Source organism: Rousettus aegyptiacus, unplaced genomic scaffold (assembly GCF_014176215.1).
Source record: "Rousettus aegyptiacus isolate mRouAeg1 unplaced genomic scaffold, mRouAeg1.p scaffold_m13_p_12, whole genome shotgun sequence".
Lineage (NCBI taxonomy): Eukaryota > Metazoa > Chordata > Mammalia > Chiroptera > Pteropodidae > Rousettus > Rousettus aegyptiacus.
In genome coordinates, this window is record NW_023416287.1 from 93,662,808 (window position 1) to 93,683,320 (window position 20,513).

A 20,513-nucleotide genomic window follows, 5' to 3' on the forward strand; every position below is an offset into this window, starting at 1 on the left:
TAGCGCACGACACCCGGGGAAGCGCCCGGAGGCCATCTGTGCCAAAGCTTTGTACCAGACAGGACCACTTTTGAGGACAAAAATAAGAAATTTAGTAAATTAAAAAGACATGCTGGGACGAGGGGCGCGGGGGCATCGGCGGCAGGGCTTGACGCACCTCTCGGCGGCCGCTCGGGGGTGGAGGACACGCGCGGGAGTGGGCGAGGGCGCCTGTGCGCGCTGCGGGTGGGGGTGCGCGCACGTGCGAGGGCGCGTGCGTGTGACCGCCGGCAAAAAGTGGGTGCGTATGCCGGGAGCGCGCTGCGCTGCCAGCCCCAGTGCCGGGCCAGTCTAGACATGCGCGACCCCCTCACCTGCCCTGCCCCAAAAGTCACCCCCCGAATGCCCGAGAACGCGGCGGGCTGCGCGCCGGACTTTCGTGGACTTCGAACTTTCGGTCGCTGGCCTCGGGGCACCCTGAGCGCTTGTCCACTCCGCAGGTGCCCCGGACTGCAACCGCCGGGAGAAGGAAGTGGGGAGGGGACTCCGGGGCCCGCCGTCCCCTCCTGTCCCCTGGAATTAAGGAGCCGCTGGCAGAGGGGAGGCCCCGCGGGCGGGCGGGCGAGGGGGCCGGGGCTGTCCCGGTGGTGGCGGCGGGCGGGGCGGGCGCTCCAGAGTCGGAAGGGCCCGGGGGGGGCGGGGATACGGGGGGGACAGAGGGGAGGGGACCGCGGGAGAGGAGGGAGGAGCCGCGCGGTCCGCGCCGCTTCCGAACCGGAAAGTTGGTCTTGCCGAAGTCCCGCCACCCCGGCGTGCGCACTCCGCTCCGCTCCGGCGCGAGCCTCCAAGCCGGGCTGGCCGCCGGGGGAGCCCGCGGAAGGGCAACGATCCCGGAGAGAAGGTCCGGAGAGGGGCACCTGAGCCTGCGCGAGGCCGGCGCGCCGAGCGGCGCCGCGACCCGCCGCCTTGCAGCGAAGGCGGCCGGCCGGCCCTCCGCGACCCGGAGCGCAGGAGGCGCGGCGCCCGAGCGGCCCGGGAGACAAAGGCGCCGGCCGGAGCCCTGCCCGCGGCCGCTCGCTCCGGGAGGGGCGGCCGGCGGCGGCGGCGGCGGCGGCGGGGGGGCTCGGCGCGGGGCGCGGGCGGCGGCGCAGACACTCTATAAAGGGGCGAGCCAGGCGCGCCGGCGGAGACGGCGCCGCGCGGACGCCGCCAAAGTTTGCTGCCTGCGCCGTGGGCAGGGGCGGCCGCCGCGCCCGCCCTTTCCCGGCCGCCGAGCCGCACCTGGGCGCCGGGGCGCGTGGAGCCCGCGATGTGAGGCGGCGCCGGGCCGCGCGCGCTCAGGTCCCCGGGCGCCGGCCGCCTCCTCGCCCCGCGCGGCGGCTAATTGCGAGCGCGGCCTCATTTGCATAGGCCGCCGGAGTCCGCTGGAGGCCGGCCAATCGGCGCGGCCCTCCGCTAATGGCCATGCATTATTCACCAGCCTAATTGCTCAGCCCCATGCGCGGCCCGCGCAGCCGCCGCCGCCCGCGCCCCGCGCCCCGCGCCCTCCCGGCCGCCCCGCGCCGTCCCCGCCGGCCGCCCCGCTGATGCCGCTGCCCCGCGCGGGGCCCGCGCGCCGCTAGCAGCATGTCTCGGCGCAAGCAGGCCAAGCCCCAGCACCTTAAGTCGGACGAGGAGCTGCCGCCGCCGGACGGGGCTTCCGAGCACGGTGAGGGGCCGGGGCCGCGGGCGGGGGGGGGGGGCGGGGGCCGTGATCAGGGGGCAGCCGGGCGGCGGGGGCGGCTGCGCGCCGCGGCCGGGAGCAAGTTCCCCGGCTTCGGCGAACCAGTGTCCGCCGCGCGGCGCTGGGCCGTTCCAGGCCGGCCGCGGGGACCCGGTGCTCCGCTGGAGCGCGCGGCGCGGGGAGTTGCGGACGAAGTAAACTTGGCCGCTCGAAGTTGGGGAGCTGCGTGCTGGGCTGCACGGGGGCGGGAGGGGTCCGCGCCGCCTCTTCCGCGCCGCCCCCCGGGCTCCCTGAGCTCGGACCTGGGGGTCGGCCTCCGCGACCGCGGAGTCCCCTGTGCGGCCGCAGCGGCGAGGACGCGGCCGGGGCTCACCTACCGCCGGACGCGGGGCGGTCATCTTTGTTCCGCGCCGGACGCCCCCGGCCTGTTCCCACCCCGGACGGCCGGAGGCCGCGGAGCCGCGAGGTCCCGGCGCGCTGACACACCATTGATCCGGTTCCGGAGCGAATCGGCAGTGTCGCCTCGCCTCGCCTAATGGCCGCCTGGGGACTTAACCCGGGGTGAGCCCCGCCGCGGCGCCGGGGGGTGGTCCTTGCACGCGGCGGACCCGGGCACGGCCTGGTGGCTCTGAGTTTGCTCGGCCTGCGCCTGTGTTTCGGCGGCGCCAAGGCAGCTCTGCAGCCAGCGGGCCGCGGGGACCTCCTCCTCCTCGTCCCCAGGCGAAGGTAGGAGCCGCGCCAGCGGGAGCCGGGCCCCGGCGGACCGGCTCCGCCCGCGAAGTTCAGGGCCCAAGTCCGCGCGCTGCAGCCCGGGGCCCGCGCGGGCCCCAGGGCGCCACCCCCGAACGCGGGGCGGCCCGCAGCTGCACCGCAAGGACCGCAGCTGGCTCCTTAGCGAGCACGCCGGCCCGCTGCGGGGGGCCGCGCCGGAGCGGGTGGGGGCTGAGGACCCGGCCGCCCGCGCACCCGCGGGCGCCGGGAGTTTGTCTCTCGGGGTGGTGAAGTTCGACAAAGCAGGTACCCTCGGCGGCGGTACCGAGGGGGACACAAGCTTAGGACGCGGTCGGGAATTCATGCAATAAAATTTGTGAGCTCGGCGGGCCTTTTTGTCGCTGTGGAGGTGAGGCGGTCGCGCTGTGCAGCCTCGTCACCCAAGATTGGAACCGGAGATATGCTAAAAAGAAACGCTTGCATATGGTGGGTGGATTAGGGACAAAGAATCTTTTTGTCATGGAAATGGATTTTTTTTGTTTTGTTTACTTCATCACATAGAATTTCTCACACTTGGTTTGTTTTGTATTGCCCTCAATGACTACATGATCAAATGAATGGATTTATTTCTGCCGAATGAGAAAGACAGTCTTTCCTTCAAAAGAACTACATTGCATCCCAGTGAGGAATTTTAAAGCTTTATTATTGTGGCTCCTGAATAGCTTAAAATCGGCTTTCACAGCCGCCCCAAATGCAACAATGTAAATACTTCTCAGCTTTGTAGGGTCGTTATCAAAATGTGCAATGTCTCCTCTTATTAAAGCATATTTTAATTAATAGAGTAAAACCCTGGTATTTAACGATTAACAAGCTGAGGCGCCGCTATTCATTTTTAATTTCAGTTCAGAAATGTGAGCTTGTTGAACCCGATAGTGTAAACACGTTCGGGGTATACAGCCTATATCTGAAATCCTAGGGTGGAATAAATTATTTACGAGTTCTCTTTCGAATTCTCCTTGTTGTTGCTGAATTTGTTTAGAGGTGAAACATTCAGGGTTTTTCCCGACCGTAGGATCAAAGTTTTTGCCAAGCCTGTATTTTTCAGTCATTCTGAGTTGTAATTCACATATTGCCACGTTCCTGCTCATATTTTGCAAGAGGCCAAAAATAGCCTGTCTTAGGGCTGAGCCTCAGTTAAGTAATGTGTTTCCTCGATTGTTTTACGGATAGTTTAGACAAACTATTTTAAAAATAGTCCTTTCTGATTTAATTATTCTGAAGCTGATTGTTCACAGAGCATAAAAGACACTCTGTTCTCTGCTCACTCAAAGGAACACTCGTGTATATATTACTCTGTCGTACAGGTCGCCATTAGTAAGTAACTAAAAAAATTTTTTTTAAAGATATATGGTTGTGAACACTAAATTACTCCAACGTGAATCAGATCCTCTCAAAATTTTTACTTTATTAAACGCAATGGAAATAAACAGACTGCATGAAGTTAGGAGAGAGCCAAGTTAGTTTACATTGTTTTAGAGAAGAAGTAAATAATTCCTTTGTATCACTTTGGGTGTGACATATTAATTAAAGCAGTAGATGCCTGCAATAAATTTGAAGGCTATTGATAATGCCATGAAAAACAAAGATGATATGCAAAAATTTTAGCATAATATGGGGGGGGGAGATCCACAGCCACATTAATTTCTAGTAAAAAGACTTTATTTCTTAAAAAAGAAATATGACTTTTTTTCATGGTTTGGGTTTTAGGCAAGCAATGGAAAAGATAGCTATCCAAAAATAGCTTCGGTGTTTTCCAAAATTTATCATTGCAGGAATGAAATATGATGTATTTAGAAGGAGAAAAGGTAATAATAATTTTCGTGGAGTTCCAAAGTTATCCCGTTGTAAAACTTAACGATGACTGAGACTTACATTCCCAATAAGAACCTTTTAAAACTGCAAATTATTTCATTCCTGTTTCTGAAATTTAGAAATGAAAGTGTTGCAGCTTGAGGATGCAGTTAACTGTGTGCCAGCAGTAATGAAGTCCTTCGAGCCAGCTGAATATTTTGGTGCTAAGAAAAAGTAATTAAAACTTCCAATGGCAGAACAGCGCTTGTACTCCTGCTAAGAATTTTAAAAGGTGTAATATTGCTATCTTTTATTGTATAAAGTACAACTTAATAAAGATGTATTTTATTGTCATTAGAAAGAAAGTATGTGTTTAAGGAAGAACAAAAGGCTGTGATAATTTAAAACAATTTGCCATCGCGTATTTTGTTTGTTAGTACTAATTGCTTCAAAGTGTGTTTTTATTTTCGGTCACATGGCTATCTTAAAAATCCTTTTAAATGTGGTGAGCATGTGATGTAAGAATTTACCAGTCGTTTTCACAGAGTGTGCTTCACCGAAGGGGAAGAAGGCCACCAGCCCTCGGTGCTGGGATCCTTCTCTTTTATCTGTGTGAGCATGGTCTGCTCGAGTCCTCCCCCCTGCACACGACACCCATTTACAATTCAGCATTCGAAAAGGAAACCACACAGAAGCCACTTTCTAACATTCGTGGGCAGATTGTTTGCTCTGAGATGTGAAGGGTGAAAAGTAAGAGGGAAAGAGAAAGGAAGAACTTGCAAACGTTTTTAAAATAACAGTTAAAAAACTTGAGCTATTTAAAAATGCAGTGGTCAACAGAAAGCACGTTAATTAATTCCCACCTCACAGAGGAAGAGCTGATTATGTAACAGTGGGGGTTTTTAGGTGCATTGGAAACTTCTACAACATATGATAATCCAGTATTTGCAGATCAGTTCAGGGCCAGAAAAAGAAGAAGGTGTAGGTCAACAGCAGGAATTACTTAGCAAGCTGATTATTTTTTGTATACAAGATGATGGCAAAAGCACGCAAAAGTGGGTCAGGTTTCCTCTCCAGCCGCGGTCTCAGGCTTTACCGGCTGTCTCAAGGTAGCTCGGAACACACTCTTTTGGGGGAATTCAGCAGAGGTAAAAACCAGGCTTCCCTCTGTGCACTGAGCTCCAGTTGGGATTTACATTCTGAAATGTAACTGTTGGCACAGGCTTCTTCCTCAAGTTAAATGAAAATCTTCTTAACTGCTAATGAGGTTACACACTGTCTTTAATGCTGCAAAACAGTTACAAGAAGGATAATTTTTGAATACTCTTACACCAGGATGGGGTTTCGCTCTTTTGTTAGTTTTTGTTTTCCTGCATGTTTCCTCAACTAGTGGCCAGAATGAGGCCAGCAGATCTTCGTGTCCTGAAGGTGAGGGCTGCTTCTCCATGAGGGGACAGGCCCGTCACTACGGTGCAGGTTACGTGGCTGCACGTTTTGAGTAAAGTCAGACATAAACAAAGTTAAAAATCGAGTGTCTTAATATTGCCTTAAGTAAACTTTTACATTGAAGAAAACCTTGCCCTTACGTTTTTCTCTTGTAATTTGAACACCTTTATGATTTAAAATGCAGTTAACTGTGTGATTTCCAAGCAAACAAATAAGGCAAGTCATGTTACAGAAAGTATAAAATATTAATTGAAATAATAAAATAACGTAAGGGGCTCCACTTAGGTTAGAGACAAGGGTCGATTTGCTGTTAATTAGAGAGAAGAGTTCCCTGCTGAACTATTGTCCTGCAGAGAGACCCGACCATGCCAGTGTGCGGTCTGAGCCGCGTCCTCGGTGGGCCTGCCTTTCCCATCCCCCATGCTGGCTCTGCTCACCAGTAGGGTCCCTGCCCGCTCTGCATCCGGCGCCTGCGGCCAGCACGGCCTCCAGCCCTGTGCTCCAAGGTCCAGAGAAGGGGGGGGCTGCAGCGGGCTGGCCAGCTCCAACCACGCTCCCGGGGCGAGGGTCCCCACAAGTGCTTTGACAAGCCTTGCTGGTTTAACCTTTGCCTGCTTTGCCCTGCCAGGGGTGGCCGCTAGATGTCAAGCTCATAATACAATTAGTGCATCTGTGCCGTTGACCTTGGCAACAGGACTCAACACTGTTCTATTAAGTATTAACACTGAATCCGAGTGTTAACTAGAGCCGCGAGTTTGCTCCGAGCGGCCGGGCTGATCGGATGCCGCTCTCGTCCTGCACAGGCGTGTGCGGTTCCCACGGAAGGACAGGGTACGGCTGCTTTTGTGTGGCTGCTGCATCCTGAACTGTTCAGTTAACCCCGCAGGTACCGTGGCCCGGGCCTCAGTGCCTCTGGTGCCTCGTCCTCTGGTCGAGGCCACAGTCTCTTCAGCGCTTGGTGGTAATTCTGCTGTGTGACTTGTGGACATGCAGAGCCACTGGCCTCAGTGGCCTGGGGCAGCGGCTTTTCCAGGATGATTTTTCGCACGTGTGTGTGCAAACTTTGCACCTAGGAGTGGGCCCGCGCTGCGAAGCGATGCAGATGGAAGTGATTTAATAACCTGACCCCAAGTGCAAAGCAGGCCGGCGGGCCCAGCGGTCGGAGCCCTGTTCCCGGACACAGCGCCGTGCCTGCTTCTCTGCGGCCACCTAGACCCAGGCGTCTGCACGTCCGAGGGCTTTTGCTTATTTATGTTTTTTTACACATACCGATTTGAAAGACGACAGGGGCTGGGGTGGCAGGCCCTCTCGAGTAGGTGTGGCGTGAACTAGCCAAGCGACGGCAAATCTGAGCTTAAACCTTTTGAATTTTAACCCAGAGTGACCCGCACAGACGTCCTCTGCGCCAATCACGGAATTCCGATTGGCACTGTGCTCGCCGACAGGTTTCGGGTGTGTCGTGAGGCATAGGCGGGCGCGTGTGTCCAGCGTGAGCTCGGCGCTGTCGGCGAGGGCACTGTCGTGCAGCCTTGAAGTGTAGCAAACATCTTGGGCTTCGGGTGCAGCATCCAGGCGGACGGTCAGGAGCCGCGGCCGTGCGGCCCGGCTGCCTCTGCGCATGTCCGCAGAGGGCGCACGCGGCCCTGGGGCGTCAGCACGCACACTGGAACCTGCGAACGTTTTAAACAGGGGACATTTGGTGGCTGTGCCACAGGTGGTCGTCACTTAACAAATTTGAGGCGCGGGCCGCCGAGGCAGGGACGCCAGTGCGCGGGCCGCGGCTTCAGCATAACAAGAGTGCCCTCCTCCGTTCAGCCCCGGCTCGCCAGCGCCCAGCGCTGGGGAAGGGACGGAATTTTTCTGCTGCGTCTGGAATTTCTTCTACATTGTTAAACACAGTGTGGTCTCTATTTGTCCCCTCCTGTTTCACAGCTTGGGCTCAGTGTGTGATAATTCATCTTTCTTTATGGGATTCGAAGCTATCATAAGGAGTTAAAAAGAATTAATTTGCAAGAAAATAAGTGTCTCTTAACAATTTAGGAAAACTTGAGAAACGCTTTCTGGATTTTTAAGGGATGGGAAAGGCAACGGAGAAAGCCTGTTTTCCTTCCCGAAGACCCAAGCGGCATTTTCAGGTTACTAATTAAAGTGGGGAAGTGAGCATCCTTTTTCGCATACTGAACAAGTTTGTGCCCCTTTTGTTAACGGTATGGAATTCAAAATATGTAGCAAACGTGTAGCAGAATAACGGTGAGCTTCTGAGGTCGAGAAACAAAATGACAGAACACGTGTTTACTACTCCTTCGTAATTAGCTTATTTACTAGGCACCGCAGTCCTGAAAAGAGGAAATAAAAGGCCTTGCTAAGCACTGTCGTTTGGCATTTTAAAGAGAGCTCATGGCTCCAATATTCCTCCACGTCCTGCAACAGTGCCTTTTCACTTTGGGGCTTCGGAAAGGTCATCGGGGTGGGGACATTCTGTGTCTTCTGCCACGTCGTTCTTTAGGAGACCATGATACACTCCCCCAGACACGAGAACATCATACATGTATATTATGTCACGGTCCAGGAATTAAAGCTGAGAGATGGCGAATCAGGTTTTTTTGTTTGTTTGTTTGTTTTTTGGCCAGTGGTGGGGGGCAGCGGGGGGCGGGGGAGGGTCCTTTCACACCAAGAGAGTTAGTTGACCCTAGGAATAGGAACATTTTTGTTGTACATTCTGTGTGTTTTATTAGTGAGGGGGAAAAAAATGATGTGTTTTTAAGACTGTCACTGAAGCTATCCCTTTTGTTAAGGACTTTCTCAAAAAGGCAAGGGAAGCGACTTCTTCTTCTGAAGAACTGAGAACCTGCTCAAGACTGTGGGTGGACTTAGAAAGCCTGAAAAGCCCCAGGTACAGGGGGCTGGTGTGGGGACACAGAACTGACCACACGTTTCCTCTCACGCTGGAACAGCTGTCTGTCCAGCCCGTGGCTTTCCCCCCTGCCCGTCAGGGAGACGGGGTCAGCATGAGTGAAGCGCGGGCCGGCTGCAGGTCCCGGCTGCCCCGCGTGTGATGTTAGCAGAGCAGGCGTATTCCCAAGGCGGCCGCCTCGTCACGGCGCTCCGCAGCGTGCAGGCGGGCCACCCCGACAGGCTGCCCTGCTCACTGGCGGGGATCCGACGCGGTCCCGTGACAGGCTCCCGGCTGGCGTCTTTCCTCGCGCGTTCTGCGCTAACCTCGCACCCTTAAACGCCTGCCTCGTCCCTCGCCCATGTGCAATTTGAAGGCTCTTACTCGTTGAATAGTCACTATGCAAAAGCTAAAATTGCTTTGACGTTAATGATGATGTTTACAATGCTTGTTTTTAACTCCCCCCTGAAGAAAGAATTTCCAGTTGCATTGGAAATAAATGTCTCAAACGTGTACTGTTACAGTAGCTCATTTACATGGTTTTACCTTGAAATAAAAATTTTAAGCCATATTCTCTAATGGAGGTAATAACTTCTGTTTTCAGAACACAAAGCCCAGTTTAAAATGTAAATTTAATTAAAGGATGGTCGAATACATTTGAATCTGACATAATATTGGCTTAAAACAATGGCAGGATTAAAAGGCTTTAGAAGTTATATGATAAAATCGTGAGTCGCATACAGATTTTTCCCACATGGCTTTTCTTGCTAGAGAAAGCATTTTTTAAAATAAATAAATACTGACAGAGACATGCACACACTGTAACACGATGCATTCAGCCATTGTAATGAGCAGCCCATCAAGCAAGTTATGGCTTCTTTGATGCCTCGCCCTCCATCAGACGTCGATGCTGTCACTCTGTGCCAACGCAGTGTCTTGCTACTCAGAGGGCCCTGTCCCTGGCACACAGGCCCTGGCTCCTTCCTGCCAGCCAGGTCAGTTGTACTGCTCATTGTCACTGTTTCAGGGCATTCTTAAAATACGCATCCACAAGCTCAAGTCAGTATCGAAATTAGAGTTTCTTCTTCGAATGCATGTTTTAAGACTATCTTATGAAACTTGCTTACTTCTCCGTGACTCGGACAGAGTGCTCATCACCTTCCGCTTCTGACAGTGACGTGGTCGTCACCCGAGCAAGTGAGACTCACCACAGACGTGTGGCCGTGCCATTGATATTTCACACGGACCCCCCCGGAAAAAATTACAGGTGTTGGTCCAAATTAAATCTGAATCGTAGTGAAGAATTTTTTCCCTTCACTAATTGTAGTTTTGTAAATGTTTTACTCAAAAAGCAAGTTTATTATGAAACTCTGCTTTTAAAAACCCAGCCATTGTCTGCTGCCCCGGGATCCTGAACACAATGGACTGTCGACAGGCCCACACGGTCAGATGCCCTTTCTGACACGACTTCCTCCCTCCAGTTTTGCTTTCTTCAATTTTAAAAGAATATTAAGTGGAAGGAGATTTTACCTCGGCGAGAACATCGTTAAGTTCAGGTAACTAGCACTTAAGACTGCAGTGAGCAAGGTGACGTCCTCTCGTAGAAAGTGCTGAAGTATTCCGTGCGGTTTGGCACAACCTCGGAGCGGCCGTGGCTGAGCCAGCGGCCAGCGGGAGGACGAGGCAGTTACCTGAGGGGACACTGGGCGTGGGTTTGGAGGTGAGCCCCGCGGGGAAACACGAAACCCCAGCGGAAATGGAAAACCTGGCTGAGAAGCGCAGGGATTGTTGGGGTTGCCGAAGAACTCCGGGGAACGTGGGGGTGGGGGGCAGAGCCGCAAAGCCCTCCTCCCCTTTCACACGCCAGTTCCCTGCAGGAAGTCCGGGCGCGCTCTGCACGAAGATATTATTTACTTAAAATTCAGTGAATTCTTCCAGCTCTCAACGCGCTAAAAACAATCCAGGAACTAATTTTTAAGCGTTTCTCAGTGAATTGTCCCAAACGCATAGTCCATATAAAGAAAGTATGTTTTGGTAAGATAAAGATTGTGCTTAATTGTGTAAACTTTAAATGTATAGACCATGTGAAGGCTTTTGTGTGCCACATAGAAGCTAAACATTCTACGTCCTCTAAAAAGCTAAAAGTGGAAAATATTTCAAAATGTAATATTTAATTTCTTGGGGTTTTTTTAAGTATTAAGATAAAAATCAATATGAAGATTATAGCAGGCCATTATATCATAGCTTTAAAATAGTGGAAGAGAACTTTTAATAACATTCTGGCCTGCGTTTAGGCAAAATAGGATGTAATGCGACATTGTTGGCAACTTGGTGGCTTAATGGAGATGGACTTCTAATGGCACTGAAACTCGTTTAAATGCGGAGGTTGGCCAGAGAACCTTCCACTGTTATAACGAAGTTTAAAAATAGAGATTCTCGACATCATGTGATGATTTTTTAAATGCGTGGCCAGAATTTGAGACGGCCCTTATGCCCTAACAATCTTTAAGAAATTATTTACCTGAAAATTTTAGTGTGTGTGTGTGTGTGTTTTTTTTTTGCCCTGTTCCATAACCTTAGCGAGTTTAAAATTAGATTTTGCATGCATTGAGCAAAGTTAAGTACTTCGAGTATTTATTTTGTGAATGTGCCTATCTGCAGTATGAATCAGCTGTGTCTTTGCTTCCAGCTAGACTCAACCTCATTACGAACCCCTATTACATTCCTTCCTCCATACAGTAATGAGTCTCCTTGCGGTCTGATCTTCAGCACTGAATTTAGTTTAAAAGTCCAGCGGGTCTTTATGGGCTGCAAGCTCTAACTTTTCCCCTTCAAATGGTTTAGCCAGTTAAGAAAATGCTAATTGAACACTGCTAATAATTTTTTAAAGGCATGTATAAATTACCTGGAAGTAATGGCCTCACGGAGTGCAGCAGGCTAGCCTCGAAAAGTATTTTTATTTTCTTTTCCAGTAAAGGGACTAAATGTTTCTTCAGGGGATTTTTCAAAAATCAGATTTCTTTACTGAAATTAGCACCAAATTCATTTTTTTTATCCCCAAAAACCCTAAAAGAAAAAAAATGCGGAGGCTTCGTAGCGAGTGCGTTTGGTGATGGGGCAACAGCAAACGTCTCCGGGAACTTAAGATGTTTTGTTTTCACACTCGACCTCGCCCGGAACAGAGAGCTGATTTGCAGCTGTCATTTCTGTGCGAACGGATTTGTTGCTGTCACTCCATCTGTAAGTTGACGAAAAGCAGCTACGAGTCGGCAGCGTGCAGACCAGCGCACAGCCGCGTGATTACTGTGCGTTACCTTTCACCCCAACTCCCCAAAACTGGGGAGCTAGCAGTGTTATTGTCTGCTGACTTCTCGTTCCTGTACAGCTATTTATTTGATCAGGTGTGAATTAGAATTGTTCATTAAACAGGGTTGTTATTCGGCACAAGAGGGTTAGGGAGCCAGGAAGTAGCTGCCTACAACAGTAATTAAACATGTGTAACCAATTAGAGGGTTCTCCACTATGGCAGAAGCATATAATTTGCTAAGTCTTTCTATGAGAATAGATGAAAATAGGTACAAAAAGTGTGTCTGACTACAACATTCTCATGTTAAACATGTCAACATAAATGAACTTTAAATATATAATTTCTGGTTTGTTAACAAACCGCCGAGCTCTATTGGCTGATAACAATAACATATAATTTTGGTTCATTTCGCCAAGAAATATTGCATCTGATAGAGCCCATTAATTGTATTAAACATGATTAATTTTAGGCCCAGACCCTATCGATGATGTTCGTTTGGTGAATCCTAAAATGCAGACACGTACCCTCTCTATAAGAAACGTACAAAGAGCTAGAAAGATACGCGTTGATCTGTTAAGCAGCTACGAGCTGGGAGACTTTTTTGAGCAGAGATGAGAGAAAGTGCTTATACTTTCTTTGTTACATTTACAAATGAAAGTCTTTAGCTGAAATTCCCTGCGTGGAACAAACGCCCGTTGATTCGAAAGGTTCTGTAGGATCGCATTAACTCCGGGGGATCGCGCCGTGCAGACCATAAATCTCGCAGGCCCGCACCCAGAGAGGCGGCGGCCGGCTCCCCTGTCAGGTGCTGACGTGAGTTTGAAAGGTTACAGATTAGTTTAGCGATGTTAAGTGAACTGGCAAAGGCATCTCTAATTTTGCTGGAAATGAGGAAGCCGGATGGTAGGGGGAATCCTAATGAGGCCATCGAAAGCCGGCTTTGTACCCAACAGACAGGGTGGCTGCGGATTGTATGAAAATATTGGAAATCAATGGCTTCTATGGAATTTCATTAAGAAGCAGTATCCACAATTGATAGAGCCTCATAATTTGATGGATTGTGCTAAGAAAATGATTAGCTAGCCAGAAAGAGTCATGGAACACACACGCGGCGCGTCAGAGATGTTGAAGTGGGGTAATTTGTACAAAATAAAAAATATTGATTTTACGCATGTGCAAAATTTCGGAGCGGGGGGCGGGCTGTGTCGCCGGCCGCGGCTGATGTGCTCTCCTGGTTCTTGCAGCCGTCCCCGGGGAAGGCGCCGGCGACGGCGCGCACGGGAGCCGCAGCGCGGGCGAGGACACCAGCGTGTGCGAGAGGTGCTGCGCCGAGTTCTTCAAGTGGACGGACTTCCTGCGCCACAAGCGGAGCTGCCCCAAGAACCCGCTGGTGCTGATCGTGGGCGAGGATGCGCCGGCGCCGCCGCCCGACGGGCTCCCGCCCTCGCCCGCCAGCTCACCCAGCGGCCGCACGGAGAGCGAGGCCGCCGAGGACGTGGCGGCCGCGGACGCCGGCGAGGCCGGCGAGGCGCGCGCCCCCGACAAGGAGGAGGAGCCCATGGAGGTGGAGCCGGCCGCAGACGGAAGCTTCGCGGACGCGGGGAAGCCGCCTCTGCCGCCGCCGCCCGAGCCGGCGCCCGCGGCCGCCTACGGCATGCCGAGCACGAACGTGACGCTGGAGACGCTGCTGAGCACCAAGGTGGCCGTGGCGCAGTTCTCGCAGGGCGCGCGCGCCGCGGGCGCGGCGGGGCCCGGGGGCGCGGTGACGGCGGTGGCCGTGCCCATGATCCTGGAGCAGCTGATGGCCCTGCAGCAGCAGCAGATCCACCAGCTGCAGCTCATCGAGCAGATCCGCAGCCAGGTGGCCATGATGAGCCGCCCGCCGCTGCGGCCGCCGCTGCACCCCGGGGCGGCCGCGGCGGCCCCCGGCAGCGCGGCGCCGGCTGCCAGCCAGCTGCAGGGGCTGGCCACGCACGCGGCCCTGCAGCTCCCCGCCGGGGCGGCGCCCGGGCCCCCGGCGCCCGGCCCCACCACCCAGCCCTCGGCCCACGAGGGACCCCAGCTGCTGTCGCAGCCGGCGTCCGGAGCCAGCACCCCGCACGTCCCCGGCGGGGGCCCCACAGCCCCCGAGTCCGGCGGGCCCGTGTCCTCCAGCGCGGCCGCGGCGGCCAGCGGCCCCTCGCCGCCCCAGAGCGCTTCCACGCCGCCCGCCCTGGGGCCCGGCCCGCTGCTCAGCCCGGCGCCCAGCCTGCCAAACCCTCTTCTACCTCAGACCTCCGCCAGCAGCGTCATCTTCCCCAACCCGCTGGTCAGCATCGCGGCCACCGCCAACGCGCTGGACCCGCTGTCCGCCCTCATGAAGCACCGCAAGGGCAAGCCGCCCAACGTGTCGGTGTTCGAGCCCAAGGCCAGCGCCGAGGACCCCTTCTTCAAGCACAAGTGCAGGTTCTGCGCCAAGGTGTTCGGCAGCGACAGCGCCCTGCAGATCCACCTGCGCTCGCACACGGGCGAGCGGCCCTTCAAGTGCAACGTGTGCGGCAACCGCTTCTCCACCAAGGGCAACCTGAAGGTGCACTTCCAGCGGCACCGGGAGAAGTACCCCCACATCCAGATGAACCCCTACCCCGTGCCCGAGTACCTGGACAACGTGCCCACCTGCTCCGGGATCCCCTACGGGATGTCGCTGCCCCCAGAGAAGCCGGTGACCACCTGGCTGGACAGCAAGCCCGTGTTGCCCACGGTGCCCACCTCCGTGGGGCTGCAGCTGCCGCCCACCATCCCTGGCGTCAGCGGCTACGCCGACTCCCCCAGCCTCACCCCCGCCGGCCGCTCCCCGCAGCGGCCCTCGCCCGCGTCCAGCGAGTGCCCCTCCCTGTCCCCCGGCCTCACCGGCTCCGAGGCGGCCGCCCCAGGGACCGCCGAGTCCCCGCAGCCCGTGCTCGGCGCGTCTTCTCTGCCCAAACCCGAGCCCGTGGGCCTGCTTTGCACAAACGACAGGGCCGGGGACGCCCCTGGCGGCGGGCAGGTCTCCACCACGTGCACGGTGGCCGCCACCGCCCTCACGGACAGCAGCATGTCCACAGGCCTCTGCAGCCCGGTCCTCGCGGCCAGCTCTGACCAGTTCAAGGCCAAGTTCCCCTTCGGGGGGCTGCTGGACTCCATGCAGACGTCAGAGACGTCCAAGCTGCAGCAGCTGGTGGAGAACATCGACAAGAAGATGACGGACCCCAACCAGTGCGTGATCTGCCACCGGGTTCTCAGCTGCCAGAGCGCGCTCAAGATGCACTACCGCACGCACACCGGCGAGCGGCCCTTCAAGTGCAAGATCTGCGGGCGCGCCTTCACCACCAAGGGCAACCTGAAGACGCACTTCGGCGTGCACCGCGCCAAGCCGCCGCTGCGCGTGCAGCACTCCTGCCCCATCTGCCAGAAGAAGTTCACGAACGCCGTGGTGCTGCAGCAGCACGTGCGCATGCACCTGGGCGGCCAGATCCCCAACACGCCGCCGCCCGAGGGCGCGCCGGACTCTGGCGACGCGGCCGCGGAGGCGCTGAGCAGCCTTGAGGACGACCTGGACGACAACTCCATGGAGGAGGACGCGGAGCCGCGAGACGCGGCCGGCGACCCCTGCAGGCCGCTGCCGCCCTTCCCGGGCTCCGGCCCGCCCTCGCCGCCGTCCGTCATCTCCAGCATCGCCGCCCTGGAGAACCAGATGAAGATGATCGACTCGGTCATGAGCTGCCCGCAGCTGACCGCGCTGAAGGCCGTGGAGAACGGCTCTGGGGACAGCGACCGCCTGAGCAACGACTCCTCGTCCGCCGGGGGTGACCTGGAGAGCCGCAGCGCGGGCAGCCCTGCCCTGTCCGAGTCCTCGTCCTCCATGCAGGCGCTGTCCCCTGCCAACAGCAGCAGCGACAGCCCGCCCCCCAAGTCCCCGGGCCTCGACCACCAGGAGGGGCCCCAGGACCCACCGCTGAAGACCGAGAGGCCGGACAGCCCCCCTCCTGCGCCCGAGAACGGTGGGGCACTGGACCTGACGGCCGTGCACCCCGGCCGGCCGGCCACCAAGGAGGAGGCCGCCTTCAGCCTGCACTTCCTGGGCAGAGAGCGCGGTAAGTGTGCGAGTGCCGCGTGCCACGTGTGTGGCAAGCCCTGCGCGTGCCGGAGCGCCCTGCGTGTGCACCTGCGCAGCCACACGAAGGAGCGGCCGTACGTGTGCGTGGCCTGCCGGCGTGGCTGCTCCACGCTGGGCAACCTGAAGCAGCACCTGCTGACGCACAGGTTCAGGGAGCTGCCCGCTCAGGTGTGTGCCCCCGACTTTGCTCTAGGTCCCAGCCAGAGCGCCCCCAGCCTGGTCACCGGCTCCACGCCTGCCCTGATCAAGGTGGAGGTGAACGGGCACAGCAAGGCCGGCGCGCTGGGCGAGGGCCCCCCGCTGCCCGCCGCCCTACAGCTGCCCGCCGGGCCCCCGACCGGGATGAGCCCGGGCCTCGCGCCCCTGCTGGCCCCCCCGCCTCGCCGGACGCCCAAGCAGCACAACTGCCAGTCGTGCGGGAAAACCTTCTCCTCGGCCAGCGCCCTGCAGATCCACGAGCGCACGCACACGGGCGAGAAGCCCTTCGGCTGCACCATCTGCGGCAGGGCCTTCACCACCAAGGGCAACCTCAAGGTGAGCGTGCGCACACGCGTGTGGCGTGTGCAGTGTTCAGTGCGTGTGTGCCCTGCAGCATGTGCATTGTGCGTGTGTAGTGTGTGGGTGTCGGTGAGTGTACACATGCCTGTAGTAGAGCATACATTGCGTGGGTGAGTGTGCAGTGTGTGCAGTGTGTGCGTGTCCTGTGGTGTGTGCATAGTGTGTTCAGTGTGCTTGGGTGAGTGCATGTGTGTAGTGTGTGTATAGGATGTGTACACGTGTAGTGTGCATGTGTAGTGTGCACTGCGGTGTGTCTGGGTGAGTGAGCATGAGTTGTGCACAGGCAGGTGTGAGTGAATGCACTCCTATACTGTGCGTGTGGTGTGCTGTCTGCGTGTGTGCATGCACATGTGCTCGCTTGTGCACACACGCTCACGCTTGCGGAGGTTGCTTGCTGTCCGGCTGCAGTGAGGGTCCAGCCTTCCCTCACACGCCCCACCTCCCCACGAGGGGGTGGCGCGCACGTCGCGCTGGTGGGCCAGCCCAGGGCCCAGGCTGTCCTAAATCTTGCGGGAAGACTGCTGATGAGATAAGCAGGGTCTTTAAACACTTGCACACGACAGAAGGAATGCAGACGTGGTCCAGAAGGCTGGTCCGTTTTACCCGTGTGGCCGCTGAGAGGGCTGGTGGGCGTCCAGTGAGGAGCCACCCAGCCCGAGGGCCCGAGCACACAGTGTGGCAGCGCATCCATAGCAAGGCACAGCCCCCAGTGCACGTCCCGCGGAAGGCGGGGCGTGTGCTTGGGGCATGGGCGACCCACGGGACGTGGAAGACAGTGTGTGCACGGAGAGCAGGTGGCACGTCCCGCGGAAGGCGGGGCGTGTGCTGGGACGTGTGACCCGGGCAGGCCAGGGTTGCACTCTCAGCCGAGTGTGCTGTTCCACCGTGTCAGGTGCTTGCTGGGGTCTCTGACCTCTTCAGAGACCGTGACAAAGTCAGTACCTGTGGCCTCTCCTTGCTGGGAGGACGGGCCGTCGTCTGAGGTCTCCGCCGACCACAGACGCCCCGGCTGCCGCCTCCATGTTCGCGGAAAGGGGCAGAGGAGAGACCGGGGAGGCCTGGGGCCGAGTGTCAGTGGGCTCCAGGGGCCGGAGGCACGAAGGACGCCAGGGCTTGAGGAGCAGGGGCCTGTGTCCTGAGCTTCAGGACGCCCTCTGAGTGGCCTCGTAGGTCTCACACCTTAGGGGGAAAATCATCCTACCAAGTTGGTGAAGCAGAAGAAATGCAGCGGCTGGTTTTTCTTTTTGAATTAGATGAAAAGAAACGTTGCGCACTTACGTGTCAGATGCTCAGAAAGTTCGCCCGACGATGTTTTGCTGTCGTAGGACTTGCTCACGATGGGGAAAAGGCACACCTGGACGAGCCCTGGCGGGCGCAGAGGTACCAGCACTGCTGGCTCGCTCCCCCATGGGCTGTCTCTCGTGTCTCACGCAGGTGCACATGGGCACGCACATGTGGAACAACGCCCCCGCGAGGCGCGGCCGCCGCCTGTCCGTGGAGAACCCCATGGCCCTGCTGGGTGGCGATGCCCTTAAGTTCTCGGAGATGTTCCAGAAGGACCTGGCCGCCCGGGCGATGAACGCTGACCCCAGCTTCTGGAACCAGTATGCAGCAGTGCTCACCAACGGGCTGGCAGTGAAGAACAACGAGATCTCCGTCATCCAGAACGGGGGTGTCCCCCAGCTCCCCGTGAGTCTCGGGGGCGGCGCCCTGCCCCCGCTGGGCTCCCTGACTGCCGGCATGGACAAGGCTCGCACGGGCAGCAGCCCGCCCGTGCTGGGCCTGGACAAAGCCGGCCCCGATACGGGGGCCAGCCGGCCGTTCACGAGGTTCATCGAGGACAACAAGGAGATCGGCATTAACTAGCCACGTGTGCCACTCTGTCCCCGGCACACCGTGCGTGTGACCGCCAGGCTGCGTGCCGCTGAGCCAGGCCCTCCTTAGACCTGCTCCCGCCGCGGGAAGCCCGCTTGCCATGTGGCCGCCGGGGGCACCCCGCACGCACTGCAGCCCTCGGTGCCGCAGGGAGCACGCGGCCCTGCGGGACTCCACGGCCTCCCGATCGTGCGAGGCCACGTCAGAGGCCGCGGAGTCCGCCTGCAGGACAGGGGGGCTCGGGGCGGACACGCGAGGGCAGGGAGCCCCAGCGTTCCGGTGACACACGTGTGACGGTTTTGTTCAAAGTAGTTAGCATCTCGAACTCTGAGTTTAGACCTCTCACCTGAAGACGTGGCGTAGCCCTCCGGCGAGAGGGCCGTGTCTCCCGGCACCGCTCCGTCTGTAGTATTTATGTCGTGAAGATTATGCGGGTAACACACACTACAGCCCCGACTGTAAAGGTAGCTTTTGTACTGCAGGATACATCTGGCTGTGTGGTTTTTTGTTTTGTTTTGTTTTGTTTTTTTAAAAAAGCAAGATTTGTTTCACTATAAATAAGTGGGTTCTTTCGATGCAGACGAAATTGTGAAGTTCTGTTGGGAAAGATAGCATGCTTTTTGTGTGCAAGCACCTGTCAGTAACAAGCCCCCCCGTTTTTTTAATTTAAATGTTTGTAGCTGCTATGTGCACAGTTGTTCTCTAGTGTGGTCTGTAACGCGGCGACTGGGAAGAAGTTACAGACAGACGTCACTGTAAAGTGCTCGCAGCATCATAGACAGTCGCGAGTAAGCATTTCACGTATCAAAGCTGTACAATAAAGAGGTAATGTTTGTATAACGCGGCTGCACGCTCCTGATTCACACTCTTGCACTTTCTGTATTTGGTGTTAGGGAGGTTTGTCCATAATCTGAACATTTAAAAATCTGTAAAGTATTTTGTAGATAGTACTTGGATTTAAGGAAAATGAAATGAGCCTACGGTTCCTTGTTTTGTCTGAAGGGCAGACATTTGAGAAACCTTCGCGACTCAAACAGAAAAGCCCAGGAGACTTGTCATGCCCCCTCAGTAAACTAGGGCCTGCTTTCTCTTACATTAAAACGATGTATTTAACTTTTCTACGAAGCCCATTTAAAAACCGGACAAAACGTTGACCACTTGCTGTGGGGGCGGGCGACGCGGGTGCCAGCCGGTAGCCGAGCGGACGTGGCGTGGGTCGCGTTGCTGTCCTCACAGCCGCGGGGAGAGCTGGGTGCCCGTGGGCGCTGTCCGTCCCGCACGGCAGGCAGGGGAGACGCCCGGCGACCGCGGTGCCACCCACGTAACCCGGACGTGAGCCGGGTTCCTGACTTATTTATTATCTTCTCAGATGAAAACAGCACAGTGCCGTCTGGTAACTCGGGGTACCGCCGCGACTGGTGACCGCGTGAGCGCTCGGGGCACGGCCGGGGGCGGGCGCCGCTGGGCAGCAGGCGGGCGGAGCTGCGGGGCGGGTTGCGTGTTCTACCTCGTCCTGTGTGCGGGAGTCCGCTGTCGCCGACGGGGCCGGGGGCCGGGGGCCGGTCGCAGCGGCGCGCACCCTGCGGAAGGAGCCGGGGTGCTGTGTGCTCAGTGGCGCAGAGGGGCGGGACAGTCCGTCCGCCGCGGCCGCGGCCCGGCAGGCCGTCGCCGAACGCAGCCCCGAGGACGCGCGGCAGACGGCTGTGCGCTGCCGTCGGGGGCGGACGCCCGACTCGCCAGCCGGTGCCCGCGGCGGCGCGGCGGGCGTCCCCTCGCGCGGTCCCTTCTCGCGGGCGCGTCGGAAGGGGGAGCAGGGGGCTCAGCGCGGCCGCGTCGCAGCCGCCGGATGTGCCGCTGCTCGTCGGCGCCCTTTCTGGTGCGGGCGGTTCTGGTCTGGTCTGGTCTGTTCTGGTTTTCGCTCGGTGTTTGGTACCCCGTACTGTTGTCCCTTCTCTCGGAAGGGTGTGCACAGAACACAAAAGAGGAGTGCAAAGCACTGCGCGTGCGCTGGCCCCTGCGGGACGGAGCGGTGGGC

General features: G+C 56.8%; 1 protein-coding gene across 2 annotated transcripts; it reads left to right on the forward strand.

The window, feature by feature from the left end:
- The first annotated feature begins 1,232 nt into the window (after positions 1-1,232).
- On the forward strand, positions 1,233-19,318 carry SALL3 (spalt like transcription factor 3). Of its 2 annotated transcripts, XM_036230168.1 has the most exons (4): positions 1,233-1,687; positions 13,155-16,022; positions 16,239-16,579; positions 18,038-19,318. In XM_036230168.1, the coding sequence occupies exons 1-4, from the start codon at positions 1,606-1,608 to the stop codon at positions 18,467-18,469; spliced, it is 3,723 nt and encodes a 1,240-aa protein (XP_036086061.1). In that variant the 5' UTR covers positions 1,233-1,605; the 3' UTR covers positions 18,470-19,318. The 2 variants fall into 2 exon arrangements, with proteins under 2 accessions (XP_036086061.1, XP_015982023.2); XM_016126537.2 differs by having other exon boundaries at positions 13,155-16,579.
- Positions 19,319-20,513: the final 1,195 nt, after the last annotated feature.

Coding starts and splice junctions, on each gene's coding strand:
- SALL3 (XM_016126537.2), top strand. CDS start 1,606: ATGTCTCGGCGCAAGCAGGCCAAGCCCCAGCACCTTAAGTCGGACGAG. Junction 1,688..13,154: donor GGACGGGGCTTCCGAGCACG/GTGAGGGGCCGG, acceptor TGGTTCTTGCAG/CCGTCCCCGGGGAAGGCGCC. Junction 16,580..18,037: donor CCACCAAGGGCAACCTCAAG/GTGAGCGTGCGC, acceptor TGTCTCACGCAG/GTGCACATGGGCACGCACAT.